General features: G+C 58.9%; 1 protein-coding gene and 1 long non-coding RNA gene across 7 annotated transcripts; one reads left to right on the top strand and one right to left on the bottom strand.

The window, feature by feature from the left end:
• Nucleotides 1–3016: 3016 nt before the first annotated feature.
• Nucleotides 3017–3817, bottom strand: LOC149122014 (uncharacterized). The gene is made up of 2 exons (XR_016221678.1): nucleotides 3418–3817; nucleotides 3017–3253 (listed from the first exon to the last, which is right to left on the bottom strand). It is a non-coding gene; the product is annotated as an uncharacterized LOC149122014 (long non-coding RNA).
• AIFM2 (AIF family member 2, ferroptosis suppressor) lies at nucleotides 3503–21071 on the top strand. 6 transcript variants are annotated; one of them, XM_089314111.1, is made up of 10 exons: nucleotides 5235–5361; nucleotides 6896–6967; nucleotides 10572–10770; nucleotides 12130–12245; nucleotides 13378–13497; nucleotides 13880–13972; nucleotides 16944–17052; nucleotides 19346–19498; nucleotides 19868–20068; nucleotides 20751–21071. In XM_089314111.1, the coding sequence occupies exons 3-10, from the start codon at nucleotides 10593–10595 to the stop codon at nucleotides 20900–20902; spliced, it is 1122 nt and encodes a 373-aa protein (XP_089170237.1). In that variant the 5' UTR covers nucleotides 5235–5361; nucleotides 6896–6967; nucleotides 10572–10592; the 3' UTR covers nucleotides 20903–21071. The 6 variants fall into 6 exon arrangements, 5 of the variants coding, with proteins under 5 accessions (XP_008268238.1, XP_002718485.1, XP_089170237.1 ...); XM_008270016.5 differs by lacking the exons at nucleotides 5235–5361; nucleotides 6896–6967 and adding an exon at nucleotides 3503–3839; XR_016221677.1 differs by lacking the exons at nucleotides 5235–5361; nucleotides 6896–6967 and adding an exon at nucleotides 3629–3839 and having other exon boundaries at nucleotides 13880–14392.
• Nucleotides 21072–21917: the final 846 nt, after the last annotated feature.

Below are 21917 nucleotides of genomic sequence, written 5' to 3'. Positions count from 1 at the left end.
GCGCATAGGCTCCCTCGTTGGACCTAAACAAGGTAGGACTCATGTTCAGACACCCCCAGGCAGGCGCCAGGCAGCTCCTTGACCTGGGGATACTCCACAGGACACGAGGGATTGGTGATGACTCCACATCCTTATCTGCATCTCACCCCGTCTCTCCTTCCTTCTTGCTGTAGCTTACATTTGGCCATGCAGATCTTTCTCACCTTCCTCTCCATGACCTTTGGTGTCTGGCTGTCCTTATCACATGGCCCACGGTCAGATTTCCTACCTAAGTGCCCAAGAGAACAAAGAGCGGATTGGACCACTCATCTCATGCCTTGCCGCCTCCCTGCATCCGAGGGGCCGCGGGCAGGGTGGCCCCACCCAGGCTAGGAGAAGATCTACACTGAGGTCTGGCCCGCGGGTGCAGCCGGGTGCCTCTGTTGAAGCTGTGGGAGCAGGTGCAGTGAAGGGCCAGAGCAGGGGGGGACAGGAGGGAACCGGGAGGCCGAAGTCCTGGATCCCCAAGGCAGAGACATGCTGGCCCCTTGCTGCAGACGGTTCTCTGCTTCCTGAGCAGTTGGGAGCGTCCATGAGTCTCATGAAGGAAGGAGAGTGAAGGGCAGCATCCGCACCTCCAGGCCTGGCCTCTAAGAACCTTCTCTCTGGCAGCTTCTGCGCAATCACCCTCGCCCTCCACCACCTCCCCCAGGAAGGGAGTGGAAGCAACCCCAAAAGACCTTGGAAGGCATGTGTTCCACTTCCGGGTCTCCTCCGATGACCAGGAGAAGGGGGCAGCTTCGTTAACCAGTTCACTGCCTGGAACTGGCCCCAAGCACAAGTGGCACTTCTCTTCTTTTGAGCTCCACTCGAGCTCATTCTGGGGTCTGTCACAGCCGCAGACCCCACCCTCACTAACAAAGCCTGTCTCTAGCTGGGAGCACTGTTCCGAGCGTCCTGGGAGAGGAGGGGAAAGAAGGCTATCCCTCAGTCCTCCGAGGCTTACACGTTGAGCTGGAACTCTATGTGGGAAGGCACCATGTGTCCCAGGCTCTTCAGAGTTTAGGGGTGCTGCTCCCTCCAGTGGGGATCCTGAGTTGACCCCAGTACCTTGGTGCTCCCCCAGCCCTGGGAGCCAGCAGGAAAGCCACCTGCTGAACACCAGGGAATGGCTCCAGGCCTGGCCCAGCACATGATGGCTGATGGCCAGCAACTCTTCTTCCTTTTAGATTCTGTGATACCAGGCCATCTAGCTGCAGTCGCATTAATCATCACAGTTCTCTGGAACAGGATGAACCTGCCAGTGTTTCAGCCTCCCAACCCCCACTCCGTCCAACCCCCTCTGGCACCTGGACATTCAAGGACAAAAGACCTTTGTTAGGCAGGGAGCTTTGATGGTCAGGTGCAAAGCTACGGGCACCACTGGATGGGAGGAGTGATGTGTGATGAGTGGCCTGGGAGGGGGTGCCCCAGGGTCGCCTGAGACCCTGTCTGCTCTCCTGGATCAAGGTGTCTTCTGGTGCCCACAGGTGTTGAGAGAAAACTGATGTTCATGGTGTGAGAAGGGTCCTGAGAGCTGGGTCCCCCAGCCCGACACGCCCTGGCCAAGCTCCCTGGGGAGCCACCTCACACCTCATCTGCCTTCACTCGCACCTGCTGGGGTAGCCTCTCATCCAGCCAGGCCCAGCTCCTACCTGGGGTCTTCCTTGCCCTGCGCAAGCCCCAGGGCTGTCTCTGTGCCCTGGCAGGCTGTGGTGTCTGTCCACTTCTCTGTCACATGTCACCGGGCACTCGTCCAGATCCCCATGCCCGCTTGCCACCATCACGGAGCCTCGGCTTTTCCTGCTCAGTGACCTGCAGTTCCCTCGGGGGAGGTTCAGGTTCCGGCTCCTGCACTTTATGAACTTTATCACTTTACCAGTAAGGAACTTGGCCCAAGTTCCTTAGCCTGTGGGAGTCTCAATTTCCCCACCTACAAAGCACCGGTTCCAGTCCTGGCTGCACCAGTTCCCACCCAGGTGCCTGCTGATGTGCCTGGGAAAGCACTGGGGGATGGCCCGGGTACTTGGGCCCCTGCTGCCCATGTGGGAGACCAGTCTGGCCCAGCCCTGGCTATTGCAGCTCTTTGGAGAATGAACTGGAGATGGCAGATCTCTCTCCTCCCCCCCTTTCTCTCTGGTGGTCTACCTTTCCTACACACACACACACACATTTGGAGGTCGGCAAAGCCCTGGACAAATTCAAGGCCTGGTGCAAGGGGGGAGGGTCGGCAGGGGGACGATTTCATATCCAGCCAGTGGGCTCCAGATAGCTTCCTGCCAGAGCGGCCAAAGACAGGCAGGGCCCACAGAGTGTGTGAACGCGCACTTCGGCTCTGGTTTCTCTCAGCCCAGGGGCTTAGACAAGAAAGCAGATACCCCCCAGCCCTGACCGCAACCCTTTGTTCAGCCGGCACAGAACGGGCAGGGTGCAAGCCCCTAAAGGAAGACAGGATTCCAGAGCGCTGGGCTGTGTGGCCCTAGACTGGGCTGCTGTGGGAGGTCCCTGACTTCCCTCCCAGCTGGAGACGGTCCCCGGCGCCAGCGTCTTTGGGATGGAGTTGGTCACGATGTTCCGGATCCCAGTGGGATGGGATTTTTTTTTTTTTTTAATTGCTCAAGAAAACTTGGACAGTGAAGGGCAGTATTCAGAAGAGAGCTGGTCTGGGCGGGAGGGAGCTGCTGAGGAGCAGGCTGTGTGGCTCTGGGCGCACCAGACCGCAACACAAAGTATCTGTGGACTGTGCAGGGCTGCTGGGTGCCAGCACGGCGCTGAAATCCCTCACAGACGTGCGCCCAGTGAGACTTTCCTCGGGTAGGTGCTAACGTTTGCCCCCAGTCCATGAAGATGGCTGGATCCAAAGTAGCTTAGTCCTGGCAGCCTGCACCTGTTCCGCATCTCAGCACACCCAGAACAGCAGCCTCCCCATCCCCTGCATGGCCCACAGCCAACTCTTCCTCCTCTGAGAGGGCTCTTCCCACCCTTCTCTGGCTCCTCGTTTTTTTTTTTTTTTAAAGATTTATTTTTGTTTATTTATTTTATTTGAAAGAGTCACAGAGAGAGGTAGAGACAGAGAGAGAGGTCTTCATCCGCTGGTTCACCCCCCAGATGGCCGCAATGGCTGCAGCTGCACCGATCCGAAGCCAGGAGCCAGGAGCTTCTTCTGGGTCTTCCACGTGGTGCAGGGACCCAAGGACTTGAGCCATCTACTGCTTTCCCAGGCCATAGCAGAGAGCTGGATTGGAAAGAGGAGCAGCCGGGACTAGAACCGGTGCCCATATGGAATGCCGGCGCTTCAGGCCAGGGCTTTAACCCCCTGCGCCACAGCGCCGGCCCCTGTTTTGTTTTTTAATTCTGTTTTTGGTGGCGTTGAACATCTGTCTTTCTCCAGGCTCTCACCTCCACGAAAGCAGAAAGCATGACTTTTTCTCCTTTATCCCGCCAGCCCCTAGCGCAGCGGCCGGCGCACAGCAGGTGTTTGGCCAGGTTTGCCCAGTTATTCTGCAGGTGCGCCCAGGTCCCCCAGTCAGCGCCGGGAGCCGCAAACCCGAGCTCCCGGCAGCTCCCGCTAGCTCCAGAGCTCGGGCAGCCTCGGGCGGCGCCAGCATTAGGGGGCGTTTGTTCCACATTTTCAGGCTGCTCGCTCGCGTTCAGGGCCGGTCCCCAGGCGGCCGGGCGGGACACAGCGTCCTGGACCCGCCCGGGGCGTCGCCAAGGGCGCTGAGTCACGCCCGGCCCAGCAGGGCTAGAGCCGGCCGGCTCCGGAAGGCACCCGCGGAGGGCGCCGAGCGAGAGGAGCGCAAGCGCACGGCGGCCGGCAGGTGAGGGCGTGCGGGAGGGGGCCCTGGCGAGCGGCGCGGCCGGCACCCGCGTTGTGGCCTTGGCACGGTGCGCCATCGCCCAGGACTTCCGCCCCGGTTCCCGAACTCCGCAGGAAAGTTGGCGCGGGCAGGGGAAGTGGCCCACCCTCCGCGAGAGGCCTAGAATCCCTGCCGAGTCCTCCCGCGGGGCTCAGGCCGGGAAGAGAAGGGACCTGGGCACGTGGGCGGGTGTGAGCGGGACCGGGATCTGTGGCTGGGTAGGGGCCGGGCTGAAGCTGGTGTCCGGGGCCGGAGGAGACCTCAGTCTCCCAGTGGGTTGCGCGCAGAGCCCCGCGTCCGCCTCCCGGGGCTCCGGGTTCCCCGGGGCCAAGACCAGCAGTGCTGGGCTAACTCTGAGATGCCTAAGCCGGCGGGGTGCTGCTCCAGTCGGGCACCAGCCTCTCGCACCCCTCTTGTCCTCTCCACCAAGGGTTTCTGGCCCTGGGAATGTCTTTTGGGAGCTGGCGTCCCTGCGCGAGGTCAGACACAGCTTGGGTTTCCCTTTCGGAGGGTGGGTGTCAGGCTCTGCTGCTGGAGCCCCCACGCTCTGAGATCCCACCCGCCCTCGCCCCAGCGCCTTGGGAGGAGTTCTCCAGGGAGCACTGTAGTAGCCAGGGGCTCTGAGCGCTGGTCAGGGCAGGGCCCAGGTGCTCCAGGGTCGGCCCAGTCTCCTGGTGGTGAGATGAAGCTGGGATCCAAATGCGAGTGCAGGCGGTGGGCGGACCAAGGCCGTGTTAAGGAGAGAGTGGCTGTGTGCTAGAAGAAGGGGCAAGGTTTGGGTCCGGGAGTATAGGGCGCCCCTTTGAACCTGTCTGCTCAGAGCATGCTCCCAGGTACAGCTCTCAGCGCTGGCGTCTCTGACGTCCCCATTTTCCAGTAGATTCCTGAGGGCCCCCTAGTACCGGGGAAGATGCCCGGTGCGGGGCGGGGAGGGCTGACTGAGCACCCATGCAGGCCGGGCGTTCTGCGCTCTCTGCTGAGCAAACGCTGCTGAACCCAGGCAGCTGTAGGGGAAAGTCTGTGCTTCCTCCCTGGGCTTCGGCGTTGCCTGGGAATCGGAGGGTGCACTGGCAGTTCTCAGGGAGTCAATGCCAGGGTTACCCTGCTGCCCTGCGTTCCACACCCGGTGCACGCTGAGGACCCTTGAGGCACGCGTGCGTACAGACGCTGGTCCACAGGTGCTGCCGGGGTGCCCTTCACCTTAACCAAAAACTGGGAGCGACCTGAGCGTGCTGTGCGGCCAAAGCGGCTCGAGAAAGTCTGTGGGAACATGGGGCTGAAAGATAAGTTTACTTTGGTGCAGAGTATTTGGATACCCATTCATAGTGTTTTCATAACACACACCTTGCAGAAGCTTTTTGAAGATAAGTGTAGGACTGATACAGGCTTCAGCAGGGGTGGCCTTGAGCACATCATGTGGGGTGAGAGGAGCCAGACATGAGGGCCGCATATGTGACTGCACGCACGGAAACTTCTAGAGCAGGTAACTCTGTAGACAGGAATAATGCAAAAAATGTCTCTGTGATCTCCCTTGGAGGTTTGCTGAGGATTGACTTGGGAAGTCACTGAATTTTGTTCCACAATGAACAAACCACACAGCTATTAAATGTGAAGACATAGGCAGGCTTGCAGGGGCATCACGTATGTGCACGCGGACCTGCGTATGTGTGCATTAGCGCCTTTTTCATGGAAGTGCCATTTGCCCTTTAAACGTGAATGGCTACAAATAACCATCGGGCGGGTGTGGCTGTTTTCTGTGGTCCCTCCCTGAGGAGGTTTCCTCGGAGTGGTGGGCTCTCCCGCCAGCTGAGGGTGTGTACCCAGCTCTGCCACTGTGTTGAGCGTTCCTTCCTCCCTCTGTCCTCCTGAGCTCCCATGGGCCACGTGGCGAGGGATGCAGGTCCGCGGCCCATGCCCTTGGTTTAGACGTCTGACGCGGTAGACCAGGGCTGAGCAGGGGGGACTCTGGCTGTCCTTGGGCGCCAGGCGAGAACTGACTGGGAGGAGCCAAGGAGAGTTGGTGTCCAAGAGTGTTGGGCAAGGGGTTGGTGCGGGGCAAGCGTCCCTGGCCTCCCTACCCCACCACGTGACGGTGTCGGAGGTCAGTAGGGGAGAGAGAAGGCAGACTGTGGAAGAGACCCTGCCAACCTGGCCCTGCCCTGGGGCCCGGGTCAGTGCGCAGGACCCAGGGCCCCTCCAGGAGCCCTAAGCGGGTTGCCTTCATGGGGGGAGCAGGGTTGGGTGAGGGTCTGCTCTTGGAGGAAGCGGCTTGTGGATCCTGTGCACTGGGGATCAAGGGCTCAGCAACTTGGGCCAGCCCCCTGCCCTTCAGGAGCCCTGTGAGGGGCCCGGGCAGGCTCTGTATCCCCACCTGGCTGTCGGAACTGCCCTGGCCCCTGTCACCTGCCCCGCCTTTCTGCCCCGTGTGCCCCGAACTCTGCTCAGGCACACCCTTCCTGCCGCGGGGCCTCTGGCTAGGTTGTTCCCCCTGCTGGAGAGGCCCAGGCCCCAGCTCTCTTTTCAAGGCTCTAGGATACTTCCTTGAGCTTCCCCAGGTAGGCCACAGGGAATCCCCACACCCTCCAAACTGTGTAGCCCCTGTCCGGGCCCTGGCTCAGGCAGCTGGGGAGCAGGGCTTCCTGGGTGTTTTTCTGACTTTCTCACTGGCTGCCAGCCCCAGGGGCAGGGCCCAGCCTAGAGGGGACCGTGTTAAAGGGAGCCAGTGAAACACACCCCACGCCTCGCCTGTCTCCTCGCCTGCCCTCTTCCCAACCCCTGCTCGGCTTCTGACCTCCCGGGTCCTGGCCCCAGACGACATTCTCCTTCTGACCCCGTTGGCAGGTGCAGCCCGAGGGCATGCAGGATGAGTGCCATTGCCTCCTGGGGGACTTGCCCTGGGTCCCAGCCCTGCCCAGGGCTCAGTTTCCTCGTCTATGAGGAGGTGGGAATCTCAGTGCCTGGGGGACCGTTTGGCCAATGAGAAGCATTTTTAAATTCCCTCCAAACCCCTGTGCCAGCTCCACTCTCCATACTGCTGCCCCAGTGGGCATTTGAACTCCAGGGAGCACGGTGCGTGGAGTTCTAGCCTGGTAAGTGCGGGCTGGTCCGGGGACCATCCGGGTGCTGCCTTGTCCTAGAAGCCAGTGACATCAAGGACCCAGGTGGATATAATATCTCCAGGTATCAGAGCTGGCCACGGCTCATAGGCTGCTATTTTAAGAGAGCCTTGAGGCCAGAGAGGGAAGGGCCACACAGATGACCAGGACAGAGCCCGTGACCCTCCTGCTGCCCGTGGTGCTGCCCGGCAGCTGGGAGCACTCCCGTCAGGCCAATCTGCAGCTTGCTGTGTGTCCTTCAAGGCTGACCTTGGAGTCCACTTCTCCCTCCCTTGGCACTGCCCTCCACACCCCACCAGCCCCACCGTGGCTGGGCCCTTGTGTGCTGTTTCCTGTGCTGCAGGACCTTCGCTTGGTTCTTAGTCCTCTCCCTGGTTTCTTCCTGCTTCTCCGTGGGCCAGCGCAGGCCCTTGGGGGGCCCGATGTCCTGCTGCCTGAGCCAGTACCCCCCGCAACCCCGCCGCTGCTCTCCCATCGTGGCCACAGTCAGGCTAGCTCCTTGGAGAGGCAGGGTGCGTCCTCCACCACACAGGCCCTCTGGAGTCTGGCCCGGCTGGACCCCAGGCCCCAGGCTGCAGTTCCAGGCCATCTGCTCGCGTTCCACAGGGGCCGATTCTGGGATGCAATGTGGACCCTGTCTGCCAGCCTCCCAGGCTGCCTGGCGGAGCCCCGGGCGTCTTTGTTGCTTTTCTCTTTTCTCCTCTGCTCAGTGGTCCAGCAGCTCGTGACCCAGCCCTGTACTGTCCCTACCTCAGGTGTCCTTGGCTGGTGGCTCTGGGCCAAGGGCTCTTGACGTGTGGGCCTTCAGAGACCCAACCAAGGTTTTGTTCTCAGTTTGCTGGGAAGTGGTGTGGTGGTCCCCGGCCAGGGGTGACAGCAAGCCTCGGGAGGAGGCCCCGGCCTGCAGACCTGGCCCCCACCCTCCACCCTCCTCAGATGACCGCTCCCTGGCCCAGGCAGGTCCTTTTCCTGGCCAGCACATCAGTCTCTTGGGGGTGTCCCCAGCTGTGCCAGGAGTGCTGCTGGGGAGTGACGCCCCTGTCCACCCCACGGTCAAGGCCTCGGCTCATACCGCGATTGTCTCAGTCTGTTCTGTGCTGCCACAGAGATTGGGTAATTTGTAATGGACAGAAGTGGGGCTGGTGCTGTGGTGTAGCGGGTAAAGCCACTGCCTGCAGTGCCGGCATCCCATATGGGCACCGGTTGGAGACCCGGCTGCTCCACTTCCAATCCAGCTTTCTGCTGTGGCCTGGGAAAGCAGTAGAAGATGGCCCAGGTGCTTGGGCCCCTGCACCCATGTGGAAAAAAGCTCTGGCTTCAGATCAGCTCAGCTCTGGCCATTGTGACCTTTTGGGGAGTGAACCAGTGGATGGAAAACCTCTCTCTCCCCCTCTCTCTCTGCCTCCACCTCTCTGTAATCTGCCTTTCAAATAAATAAATAAATCTTAAAAAAAAAAAAAATGGACAGAAGTGTAGTGGCCGATGCCTCTGGAGGCTGGGATCTGAGCTGAAGGGGCTGCTGTCTGGTGAGCGCCTTCTTGCTGCTCATCCCGTGATGGAGGGCACAAGAGGACAGGAGTGAGGGAGCGACGACTCAGGCTCAGGCTGGGGCCTTCCAGACCCAACACCTCCTGTTAGGCCCCACTGTTTTCTTTTCCTCCCTCCCTCCCCCCCCTCCTTCCCTCCCTCCCTCCCTTTCAATTTTTATTTATTTATTTGAGAGGTAGAGTTATAGACAGAGAGAGGGAGAGAGGGAGAGGTCTTTCCATCTGCTGGTTCACTCCCCAGATGGCCACAGTGGCCGGAGCTGTGCTGATCCAAGGCCAGGAGCCAGGAGCTTCTTCCGGGTCTCCCACATGGGTGCAGGGGCTCTAGCACTTGGGCCATCTTCTACTGGTTTCCCAGGCCATAGCAGAGAGCTGGATCGAAAGAGGAGCAGCCAGGAAACAAACCAGTGTCCATATGGGATGCTGGCACCGCAGGCAAAGGCTTAGCTTACTATGCCACAGTGCCAGCCCCTTCTTTTTCTTTTTTAAATTTATTTATTTGAAAGAGAAAGAGGGAAAGATAGACATAGAGAGGGAAGGAGGGAGGGAGAGATCTTTTTCCATCCTCTGGTTCACTCCCCAACCAGCCAAAACGGGCAGGCCAGGGCCAGGCTGAAGCCAGGAGCCAGGACTCCACTCTGATCTCCCACGTGAGTAGCAGTGCCGTCTTCTGCTGCTTTCCCAGGCTCATTAGCAGGGAGCTGGATGGGAAGCAGAGTAGGGGGGACTCACTCCAGTATAGGATGCTGGTGTCACAAGTGGCAGCGTAACTAGCTGCGCCACAATGCTGGCTCCTGGGCTCATGTTTTGTTTTTTAGCCCTCCCTTCCTCCCCCCCCCCCACCTTCTTTCTTTCTTTTAAAGATTTGCTTATTTATTTGAAATGCAGAGTTAGAGAGAGGCAGAGGCAGAGAGAGAGAGAGAGAGAGAGAGAGAGAGAGAGAGAGGTCTTAGATCTACTGGTTCACTCCCCTGCTGGCTGCAATGGCTGGAGCCAGTACTTAGGCCATCTTCTACTGCTTTCCCAGGCCATAGCAGAGAGCTGGATCAGAAGTGGAGCGGCTGGGACTTAATCTGATGCCTGTGTGGGATACTGGTGTTTCAGGCAGTGGCTTAACCTGTTATGCCACAACACTGGCCCCTATTTTAAAAATATTTATTTATTTATTTTTATTTATTTATTTGACAAATAGAGTTAGACAGTGAGCGAGAGAGAGAGAGAGACAGAGAGAAAGGTCTTCCTTCCACTGGTTCACCCCCGAAATGGCCACTACGGCCAGAGCTACGCTGATCTGAAGCCAGGAGCCAGGTGCTTCCTCCTGGTCTCCCATGTGGGAGATCGGCACCCATGTGGGATGCCGGCGCTGTAGGTGGTGGCTTCACCCACTACGCCACAGCACCAGCCCCGAAAATATTTTTAATTTTCACTTTATTTTGGTGAGGGAGAGAGAGGGGGAGTGGTTGATTCACTCCCCAAATGCTTGCAGCAGCTGGAGTTGGGCCAGGCTGAAGCCAGGAGCACAGACCCCCATTCAGGTCTCCCAGGTGGGTGGTAAAGACGCCAGGGCTTGAACCATCACCTGCTGCCTCCCTGGTGCATGTTGCGGGAAGCTGGTTCAGAAGCAGAGTAGCCAGGACCCGAACCGGGCACTTTGCTATGAGATGGGGATGCCCGAGTGGTGGCTTAACCACTGCGCCCAACACCTGCCCCTGCTGCAATCTCTTGGGTAAAAGAGAAGTGCGGAAGCATTTGCTTAACATTTGCAAGCAATGGTCATGATTGTGTATGCCTGCAAAGTCTCTGGGAGGGTTTGGACCAACTTGGCTCCCTCTGAAGAAGGGAATGGGTGGTTAGGGGGTGGCATAGAAGTAGGATGCCCCTCCTGTCTGCTGAATTTAATTTTACAAAATTGGAATTTCATGAGTAAAAGCATCGCCTTGTTTAGAAGGGTCAACTCGTGGTATCTGAGGCCTCTCTGGCCATAGGCCCCACCCTCCCAGCCTGCCTGACTCTGATGTGCTCTCTCGCAGCCCAGGAGTGCCTGGTTTGAGATGGGGTCCCAGGTCTCAGTGGACACGGGAGCCCTGCACGTGGTGATCGTGGGCGGGGGCTTCGGTGGTATCGCGGCCGCGAGCCAGCTGCAGGCGCTGAACGTGCCCTTCCTGCTGGTGGACATGAAGGACTCCTTCCACCACAACGTGGCCGCCCTGCGTGCCTCCGTGGAGAGTGGTAAGTGCTCCTCCCTGGGGCCGTCACCACATGGGGCATCTTCTTTGGGCTGTATGGTTCTCTCCATTGTCAATGCCACCATGGGGCAAATTCTCAGACTCTCAAGGTCAATTTAAAAAAAAAAAAAAGATTTGTTTATTTGAAAGGCCCAGTTAGAGAGAGTGAGAGACAGAAAGAGAGCTTCCGTCTGCTGGTTCACTCCCCAGTTGGTCTCAACAGCTGGGCTGGGCCAGGTTTCTCTTCAGCCAGGAGCCTGGAACTCCATCTTGGTCTCTCACATGGGTGGCAGGACCCACGCACTTGGGCCAACTTTCACTGCTTTCCCAGTGCGTTAGTGGGGAGCTGGATTGGAAGGGGAGCAGCTGGGACTTGAACTGGTGCTTGGGTATGGGATTGTTGGCTTAACCCGCTGTACCACAATGCCAGCCCCAAGGTCACTGTTTTTTTTTTTTTTTAAGATTTATTTATTTTATTTGAAAGGCTGAGTTACAGAGAGGCAGAGGCAGTGAGAGAGAGAGAGAGAGAGAGAGAGAGAGAGAGAGAGATCTTCCAGCCGGCGCCGTGGCTCACTAGGCTAATCCTTCGCCTGTGGTGCCGGCACCCTGGGTTCTAGTCCCTGTCGGGGCACCGGATTCTGTCCCAGTTGCTCCTCTTCCAGTCCAGCTCTCTGCTGTGGCCAGGGAGTGCAGTGGAGGATGGCCCAAGTCCTTGGGCCCTGCACCCGCATGGGAGACCAGGAGAGGCACCTGGCTCCTGGCTTCGGATCAGCATGGTGCGCCGGCCGCAGCGGCCATTGAGGGGTGAACCAATGGCAAAAGAAGACCTTTCTCTCTGTCTCTCTCTCACTGTCCACTCTGCCTGTCCAAAAAAAAAAAAAAAGGAGATATTTTCCATCCACTGGTTCACTCCCCAAATGGCTGCAACGGCTGGAGCTGTGCCACTCCTAAGCCAGGAGCCAGGAGCTTCTTCTGGGTCTTCCACGCGGGTGCAGGGTCCCAAGCACTTGGGCCATCTTCCACTGTTTTCCCAGGCCACAGCAGAAAGCTGGATGGGAAGTGGAGAAGCCAGGACTGGAACCAGTGCCCCTATGGGATGCCGGTGCTGCAGGTGGCAACTTTACCTTCTATGCCACAGCACTGGCCCCAAGGTCACTGTTCTTAAGCAGCTGCCATAATGAGGCCCCAGAAGTAAGAGTCCTGGGTTCTTTGAGGTCCACAGGCCCAGGTTGGCGTTTCAGGGGGTAAAGGGTGTCATGCGCGTACCCACTGGCCCGCTGTGTGGTTGAGGGCGCCCCTGTTGGAGTGTAGCTCAGCAAAGGCTCAGTTCCACTCTGTGATCTCTTCTGTGCCCATTCCTCAGGGTTCGCCAAAAAGACATTCATTTCCTACTCAGTGACCTTCAAGGACAACTTCCGGCAGGGTCGGGTGGTCGGGATAGACCTGAAGAATCAGACGGTGCTGCTGCAGGGTGGCGAGGTGAGCGCGGTGGGCCCAGCTTGCACCTGCTGGGCATGCAGGACCTGTGTGGGGTGGCCCCCAGAGGCCGACGGGGAGCCCTCTGTGACCCCTAGCCCCTGCCTGGGGCTGGGCGTAGAGCAGATTCTTCATAGACAGGGCTTGAGCTCAGCACTGCAGGAATCCCCCATCTTTCCCGTGTGCCTCTGCGCGAGTCTCCTTTGGTGTTCACGTGACCCTGAGAGGGAGCGGGTCCGACCTCGTTTACAGAGAGGCTCCCAGGATCCCCCAGCCAGGGGATCAGGCGAGGCTCAGGCCTGGCAGCTTATGGGCTGGGATGTTCTCCACTGTCTAGAAGCCAAGGTTAGGCACGGACATGATCGCCCCTCCCCTGGGTTGGGAAGTCACGGGGGGCACAGGTGTGTCTCTCCACACCTGTGTTCCTCACCATGGTGTATACAGCAGGTGCCTGGTACATGTCCACAGGGGCTTGAGTTCCGCCAGCATGTGGCCACCAGCCCCCAACTTAGTAATCCAAGTGCAGGGGGCACTGGGAGCGGGGGGCACAGGCCCCATCCTCAGTAAGCACACGGGCCAGAGTCACCCGGTCCTCCCTGGTGTGACTCTAGGGTTGGAGCGTCTCCTGGTGGAGGGTTACTGTGTCCCCACGTCCTGCCGGTCCAGGGCCCTGGAAGGGTCCGTGAAGGCATCTTGGGGCTCCAGGTGGGGTGGAGAGGGAGTAGGCCCCCTGTTCTGGAGCAGCCCTGTTGGTGTCAACTTCATATATGTAGACTATAAGTAACATTTCCTTCTCCTTCTCTCTTTGGTGAGGCAGGGGAGGGCTCTTTCACCACACCCAAGAGCTTGGACCCCGACTCTGCAGTGGAAGCTCCAGTCCTGCTTAACCCCTGACAAGGAGTTTCCTGATCACTGCCCTGCCTCCTGGGCCCGGGCCTTCCTCCTCCAGGCAGGGGGTGCTGTCTGCTTCCTTAGGTGTCTTATGGCCCTAGTGCCGTCCCTTGCCCTATCTGGCTTGGTGATTTTGGTCCCGAGGCGCCTCATGCTCGTGGTGCGTCTTGGCAGGTGGGGGCCTGGCGACGGGTACAGAAACCCCGGCCCTGTTCTATCCCTGTCTGCTCCTTGTCTCTCACAGGCCCTGCCCTACTCGCATCTAATCCTGGCCACAGGCAGCAGCGGGCCCTTCCCAGGCAAGTTGAATGAGGTTTCCTGCCAGCAGGCCGCCATCCAAGCCTACGAGGACATGGTGCAGCAGGTGAGCTGCCCCGGCCAGGCGTGGGGCCGGGAGGGCATGACAGAGAACAGCCTGGGGATGGCTGCAGGGCTGCTGACGGCAGCGTGGAGCGAGGGGAAGACTTCTCCAGGCAGAGGCCTGCACGTGGGTGCCTCAGACCCGCCCCTTGCACTTGGTCTGTCCCCGGCCACTCACTCTTGGGCTTTGCTCTCCCCTTCAGAGGGGTTCGTGTTTTGTGGAGCAGCCTGGGCTCCTGGTCTCAGTCCACCTTCACAGCAATCCTGCAGCCGGGCACAGGGAGGTGCCTTTGGGCCCTCGACTTGCAAAGGCTCCTCTCCCAGAGGCTATGCCGGCAGGCCGAGGGCGGATGTGTCTGTGTGTGTTACCGCCCCTTCCTCTCCAGGTCCAGCGCTCAGAGTTCGTCGTGGTGGTGGGAGGAGGCTCGGCTGGCGTGGAGATGGCCGCAGAGATTAAAACCGAGTATCCCAACAAAGAGGTGGGGCCGCTGCCTGGGCTCTGGTATTTAAGGGACAGAAGGAATTGGGGCAGGGCCTGGGAGGCGGGAGCTCCACTCATATAGGCTGGGAGTGTCTGTTTCCTATCTTGTGCTAAAGTGCACTTGTGCAGGGGACGTGGAGCCGATTCCACAGCACTTGACCTTCCCCAGCTGCTCTGGGTGTGTCTTCATTCAGCCAGGGACAAACTCCAGAGAAGTTAACTTAGGCCTTTATGATATAAATGTACACTTGATGACTTTTTTTTTAAAGATGTATTTTATTTATTTGAGAGATAAAGTTACAGAGAGAGGGAGAAACAGAGACAGAGGGATCTTCCATCTGCTGGTTCACTTCCCAAATGGCTGCAATGACTGGGGCTAGGCCAGGCCGAAGCCAGGAGCTTTATCTGAGTCTCCCACGTGAGTACAGGGGCCCGAGGACTTGGGCTGTCTTCTGCTGCTTTTCTCAAGAGCATTAGCAGGGAGCTGGATTGGAAGTGGAGCAGCTGAGACTCAAGTTGGTGCCCACATGGGACTCTAACCTGCTGCACCACAGCGCCGACCCCTTGATGGCCTCTTTTAGATGGCACTCAGTTTGGACCGCGTGGTGGTCCACACCCCATGGCAGTCAACCCGCACTGCCTGTTCCCACAGGACGGTGGCATCAGCCTGCCCTGTCCCCTTCTGGGTGAGAGAGAGACACTTCTGGTGCCCTGGCAAGAAAAGAAAAACCCTGGGACCAGCGCTGTGATGTAGCAGGTAAAGCCGCCACCTGCAGTGCTGGCATCCCATATGGACGCTGGTTCGAGTCCCGGTTGTGGCCATTTGGGGAGTGAGCCAGCGGATGGAAGACCTCTCTCTCTCTCTCTGCCTCTCTGTAAATCTGCCTATGAAATAAATAAATAAATCTTAAAAAAAAAAGAAAGAAAGAAAGAAAGAAAGAAAGAAAGAAAGAAAGAAAGAAAGAAAGAAAGAAAGAAAAGGAAAACCCCAGCCTGCTATTTGCAGGGGCTTGGGGAGGGCCGAGGGGTGACGGTAACCCCAGGTCCTCCACACAGTTGCTTGCCGCTGATGCCAGACCGGCTCATGAGAGCCGCATGGAACCCATGGATGGTTCTTTTCTCCCCTAGGGAAGGGCGGGTTGATGTTGAAAGGAAGATCCATGCAGGCTAAATGAATTACACAGCTGTCCTCTGACAAACTGTCGGGAGTTATGAGTGACTGGCACAGCTACAGTGTATTCATTTTATTTATGCGGATTGCGTAGGGAAAAACCAATCTTCTCCTCTCACACTCAGTGCTTCTGTGCCGAGGTGTGTGGCTTTCCCCCCTGCGGTTTGGTTCAGTTGTACACCAACTGGAGCCAGCACAGACCGCCTGGTGAGAGGCTCCGTCCCACGGCGAGACCCCAGTCCCAGAGCACAGTCCTCGGGTGGCCCACAGCTTCGGTCTGCCTTGGATCCTCCCTTTGGGTTTGAATTTGGCAGAGTGGCTGTGGAACCCAGTAGAGCAGTCTACTGACTATTGCCAGCTTATTTTACTCATTTTTTAAAAGATTTCTTTATTTGAAAGAGTGAAAGAGAGGGAGAGACAGAGTCCGATCCTTCATCCATTGGTTCATGCCCCAAATGTCCACAGCGGCTAAGGCTGGGCTGGCCTGAAGCCAGGAGCCTGGAACTCCATCTGGGTCTCCAATATGGATGGCAGGGGCACAAGCACTTGGCCATCCTCCGCTGCTTTCCCAGGCTCATTGGCAGGGAGCTGGAGCGGAAGTGGAGCCTCTGCGACTGGAACCTGCACCTGGCTGCACCCCAGTGCTGCCCCCTGGTGCTGATGTGTTACAAAGGCTGTGGTAAAGGATTCAAACGAACAAGCAGGTGAAGAGGTCTGTGGGGTGAGGCCCAGAAGGGTCCTGAACACAGGGAGCTCTGTCCCCCTGGAGTGAGGCTGCCCTCTTTACCTTGCCCGTGGACACGTGCGCCAACCTGGAAGTGCCCAGATCTGCGGTGTCCAGGGGCGTGGCCGGCTGTTGACCCAGCGTCCAGCTCCACCCCCTGCTTGGAGGGAGAGGAGTGGGGCTTCGAGCTCCAAACCTCTGCCAGTGCTGTGACCTTCCTGGCAGCCAGTCCCGTTGCAGGAGCCCAGCAAGGGTGGCCTCACCAGGACAGCAGGTGCCCGTGTCACCCTGGGGATCCCAAGATGTTTGGAAACTGCATCAGACTCTCCTGCTGGTACTCCGGCAACTGCAAACATCCGGGCATCTGAGTCAGGAGCCAGGGTCGAAGGCCAAATTTTAGCATAAGTGATTGTCCTAGCACCCCTGTTCTCAAGGGTTCGAAGAGCTGTCTGTCAGGTACCGGGGGACAGACACCAACGTATATGTTCCTTCCTGTCTTACGAGGGTGGAGACCGGGAAGAGGGCCTAAATAAGTTCCGGGAACTCAGTACCGTACCCGTAGGGGCTAGCAGCTGCCCTTGCTGGGGCCTTAGTGCGTGCTGGATCACGTGCATTCGTCGCTACAAATTTCCTAGGAGTGGGGCTGCTGCGCTCATGTTGGGGAGCAGGGGTGTCTGCGAATCCGAGACGGATTTCACCCCAGCTGGTCTGGCTTTGCAGTCCGGGCTCTGAACACGCTTGCGCGCCGCCTCTGACTTCCTGGGGCTGACCCAGAGAGCACACAGCCAGGTCCCGAGGTGCTCCTCTCATAGCTGCAATGGCAATGGCTTGCTTGTGGCATGGATCATTACAGACGCCCAAGGGCGCTCGCAAACAACTCTCCAGGTGGTCCCCGGTGAGCCGTGGGTTGTGCTGCGCTGGCACGGGGGCTGCAGGGAGCACCCGCCCAGCTCGCCACCCGCTGGTCCTGGCATCGGGCAGACGACTTCCTCGGAGGTAGAGGAGGGGTGGATGCTTGAGTGAGCTGGAGGCCCGGCGGCTGCTTCTCAGGCCCTGCGTTTGCGTTGTCCCCAGGTTACGCTCATTCACTCCCAAGTGACCCTGGCCGACAAGGAGCTTCTGCCCTCCGTGCGGCAGGAGGTGAAGGAGATCCTGCTGCGGAAGGGCGTGCGGCTGCTGCTGGGTACGTGCACCTGCCTCCCGCCCCGGCCCGGGACGGCCTCCGGGGCTGAGCCAGGGCCCCCGGCTGGCCAGCGGCCGCGTCTGCCCCAAGATCTCTCTCTCCCACCGTGTCGAGGGGCTGGGCCCGAGGCACCCCCGAGGGTCTTGGGTGTCGCAGCCCACTGAGCCTTGCCCTGTGGAGGAGGTCTGTCCTGGGCAGGGCAGAGGCCCTGGCACTTAGAGGGTTTCAGCATTCTGGAGACAGCGATCTCGCAGCTGGCGCAGTGCAGCTGCAGGGTCTCCCAGTGCAGGCTGGGGGAGGTCTCTGCTGAGCGATCTTTCTCACGTGCATCTAAAGGGTTTGCCTGAATGATGATGTCTCTGTAGGATAGGAGATGGGTGTATTGGTTTGTATTTTGAAAGGGGTGAGGAATGTAGCTTTTCTCAGATTCAAAACATCTAAACTTTTTTCATTTTATTTGAAAAGTAGAGAGAGAGAGAGAGAGAGAGAGAGAGAGAGGGTTTTCATCTGCTGGTTCGCTCCCCAAATGCCTATAACAGCCAGCACTATGGCCAGACTGAAGCCAGGAGCCCAGAACCCAATCTGGGGCTCCCATGTGAGTGGCAGGGACTCAAGTGCTTGAGCCGTCACTGCCGCCTCCCAGGAAGCCGGATTGGAAGCAGAGGAGCTGACTCAAGCCAGGCACCCGCTATGGGATGCAGGCGTCCCAAGCAACGGCTTAACCTCTGTGTCCCAGGGCTGTGCCTGCCAGCATTTTAGGGAGTGGGGCTCTGATCCCAGTGTGACCCCTGCACTTTACCACACTGGGCTTCCACCTCGTTCTCTGCTGGGGGGGGGGGGGCGAGTCACCTGCTCCGAAAGTCCCCCATGGCTGTCACAGCCTCCTCCCGGCAACTGCTGATGCGGGGCTTCCGCCACCGGTGAGGGCAGCAAGCGACTTCTCTGCCTTCTCCTTCTCTCATCTTTGTGTATTTTATTATTTTTATTTTTATTTTTATTTTTAATTAAAAAAAATTTTTTTATTGTTGACAGGCAGAGTGGACAGTGAGAGAGAGAGAGACAGAGAGAAAGGTCTTCCTTTTGCCGTTGGTTCACCCTCCAATGGCCGCTGCGGCCAGCGCACCATGCTGATCCAAAGCCAGGAGCCAGGTGCTTCTCCTGGTCTCCCATGGGGTGCAGGGCCCAAGGACTTGGGCCATCCTCCACTGCACTCCCGGGCCACAGCAGAGAGCTGGCCTGGAAGAGGGGCAACCGGGATAGAATCCGGCGCCCCGACCCGGACTAGAACCTGGTGTGCTGGCGCCGCAAGGCGGAGGATTAGCCTATTAAGCCACGACGCTTGCCCCTATTTTTATTTTTTATAAAGGCAGAGTTACCCACAGAGAAGGGGAAGGAGGGAGGGAGAGGGAGAGGGAGAGGGAGAAGGGGGGGGAAGGAGAGAGGGAGAGAGGGAGAGAGGGAGAGAGAGGTCTTCCATCCACTGGTTCACCTCCCAAATGGCCACTACAGCAGGGGCTGAGCTGATTGTAAACCAGAAAACAGGAGCCAGGAGCCTCTTCCAGGTCTCCCATGTGGGTGCAAGGACCCAAGCACTTGGGCCATCCTCTGCTGCTTTCCCTTTTTTTTTAATTTTAAAAATTAATTTATTTGAAAGGCAGATGACATGGAGGGAGGGGGAGAGAGAAAAAGAAAGAGAGAGAGAGAGAGCGGTAACTTCCATGTGCTGGTTTACTCCTTAAATATCTGCAACAGCCTGGCTGAACCAGGAAAGCCGGGAGCCAGGGACTTCATCTGGGTCAGCCATCCTCCACTGCCTCCAAGGCACATTAGCAGGAGGGTGGATAAGAAGCGGAGTAGCTGGGACCCTGAGCCAGGGCCTCTGATATAGGATGTAGGCATCCCGAGTGGCAGCTTAGCCCGCCGGGCCGCCGCGCCTGCCTGCCCTGGCTCGTACCTTTCCTAGTTGTGTACTTGGAAGTCTCGTTCTGGTTAGGATGGCGTCGCTGACATTCTGAGAGCCGTGTTCCAGGTCCTCCATTGAACAGCTTTTCTCAGAACTTCCTGGGAGCTCAGGCACACTTCCCTCCAGTGGGCTTCCTGGAGCCAGACGTCAGATGGGTACTTCCTGGGGCAGCAGAGTAGACTGTGGGGGGGGGGCATGGTGGGGAGACGGGGTGGAATACTTCCCTTGTTGGGCCACAGTGGTCCAGCCTCGACATGGGCTCCAGCCTTGGTGAGGCGCCCGCCCTCTGCCAACCGCCTGGTCATGGAACCCCCCTCCCCTGCCCCATAGGTGAGCGGGTGAGCAACCTGGAGGAGCTGCCTCTGAACGAGTATCGGGACTACATCAAGGTGCAGACAGACCAGGGCACGGAGGTGGCCACCAACCTGGTGATTCTCTGCAACGGCATCAAGGTCAACAGCTCTGCCTACCACAGTGCCTTGGGTAAGCAGGTGGTATGGCCATGGCCCACTTCCCCAGGCAGAGAGACAGACAGACAGACAGACAGACACACACACACACACACACACATCAGGAGGCTGAATCAGGAGCAGAGGAGCCAGCACGCAACCCCACACTCTGATTTGGGGTGTAGGTGTCCCAAAGCTGCGGCTTAACCTGCTGTGCCACAGCGCCTACCCCGGGTGCCCGTGGGGCGTCTTCACTGCTGTGCTACCTGCCGGCTCGGGGGGTTGCCTCTGAAGCGCGTGCCTTCGGAGGGTGACCCGACTGCCCCCAGGGCTCACCCCGAGCTGGTTCTGGTGGCCGCTTCGCCACTCAGGGCCCCGTCTCCCGTGTGGTGCTGCCCCGCAGAGAGCAGACTGGCCGGCAACGGTGCTCTGAGAGTGAACGAGCACCTCCAGGTGGAGGGCTGCAGCCACGTCTACGCCATCGGCGACTGTGCCGACGTGAAGGAGCCCAAGATGGCCTATCACGCCGGCCTCCACGCCGGCGTCGCTGTGGCCAACATCATCAACTCCACGAGGCAGAGGCCCCTCAAGGTCTACAAGCCAGGTAAGAGGGGTCCCCTGCACGCCACAGATCTTTTTATTTAAACTTTTTATTTATTTGCTTTCATTTGATTTGAAAGAGAGAGAGATAGGCGGAGATCGATCTTCCATCCTCTGCTTCGCTCGCCAGATGCCCCCAAAGCTGGGGTTGGGCCACGCCGAAGCCAGGAGCCTTGGACTCCATATGGGTTGCCCGCAGGGGTGGCAGGGACCACGCACTTGATCAGTCACCTGCTGCTTCCCTCGGTGCGCACCTCGGAGCGCATGTGGGCTCAGTCCCAGGCAGGTGTCCCGAGCGCTCCTAATCTGTGCTGAATGCCCGCCCCTGCTTCACAACCTCGGAGTCTGTGGTTAGAGACACGGGGAGGACTGTTCGGGCTGTGAGATGACTGACTGACTGACAGAGCAAATTCTGAAAGGTGGGGGCAGAGGCAGCCCCTAGAGCTCTTCAAAGTAAGCCAGGGGCTCGCCCCCCCTTGCTAGACAAATCTTACCTAGTTCCTTGCCCTGAGCTGCAGACCCTGGGACCCTGGGACCCTGGGACCCTGGGACCCTGGGACCCTGGGAGGGATCTGTGCCTTGCAGGCACGGGAATGTGAGGGTGAACTCTGCTCCGTGTGTGTGTGTGCACGTGTGTGCATGTATACGTGTGTGTGTGTGCACGTGTGTGTGTGTCTGCTCCACAGGGGCGCTGACCTTCCTCCTGTCCATGGGGAGAAATGACGGCGTGGGCCAGATCAGTGGCTTCTACGTGGGCCGGCTCATGGTCCGGCTCGCTAAGAGCCGGGACCTGTTCGTGTCCACGAGCTGGAAAACCATGAAGCAGTCCCCACCCTGAAGGAGAGGCCGGCCGAACGGATCACGTGACCGAGGGCGGAGGCTGGCAAGTGCCCCAGGACGAAAGCTCTTTTCCCCGAGTCAGGGGCCAGTGATGTACCGACCAGAAGCACTACTGTGTCAAAGCAAACATGAGCGTGCGAGAGATTAAAAAGCTGAGATTCGGCCTAGATCCTTTCTGGGTTTCCAAGGTCTGCCTGCAGCTGTCCTGGTCGCCCCGCTCCCTTGTGCTGGATGAATGGTCCTGGGGAGGGTGCGGCAGCCTGAAGTATGCCAGGGCCTCTGGGACATGCGTGTACGTGTGTGTGTGTGTGTGCACAGGACACGCAAAGCGGGGCGGAGCGCCGGGCTCCTGAGGGCTGGTGTCCTGCCTGTGAGGGTGGGCAGGAGAGCCTGCAGAGTTGAGGCCAGCTAAGGAACAGGAGCTGGGCACAGGGGCGGCCTGCACCACAGCCCTCTCCCACCGCGGCGGGGTGGCGAAGCCCCTGCCTCCTGCCCCAGCCAGGCTGTGACTGGGAGACTCACTCTCACGCACCTGCCTTATGGCTGGTCCTTGTAACCTGTAATTGCCACAGACCCTTCTGTATTTCCGTTTTCTGAACCCGACTTAGACCGAATCTCCGTCCCGGTCAACCTGTGCTGACAAAAGGGTGGGCTCGGACAAAGCAGCAGGGTCACGCCTGCAGCCTGGGTGCTGGCCGCCGGAGCTGCGGATGGAGAGGCGGTGCAGCTACTCCCCCTTCAGGGAGCCAGGGGTTCAGCAGGGGCCGCAGGTCACCCTCAGGGTGACAGCACGCCAGCTTCCGTCTCCTGGCCAGCCCCGAGGCTGGTGTCAGGAGGCCCGGCCACGTGGTGCTGAGGCCTGCTTCGATGTCGCTGAGCTGTACTGGCGCAATGCCTGGGGGGGGGGGGTGTTTGAGGGGGCAGGGCCGTCTTGGACCACAGGTGTGGACTCCGGATCGTGGTGGCTGAGTTCACTGGATGAATTCGCCCCAACTCCTGGCCCTGCCTCTCCC

Source organism: Oryctolagus cuniculus, chromosome 15 (assembly GCF_051225735.1).
Source record: "Oryctolagus cuniculus isolate XC-2025 breed Fujian yellow rabbit chromosome 15, ASM5122573v1, whole genome shotgun sequence".
In the NCBI taxonomy this organism is placed as follows: Eukaryota; Metazoa; Chordata; class Mammalia; order Lagomorpha; family Leporidae; genus Oryctolagus; species Oryctolagus cuniculus.
This window is presented reverse-complemented; position numbering and strand designations above follow the sequence as displayed.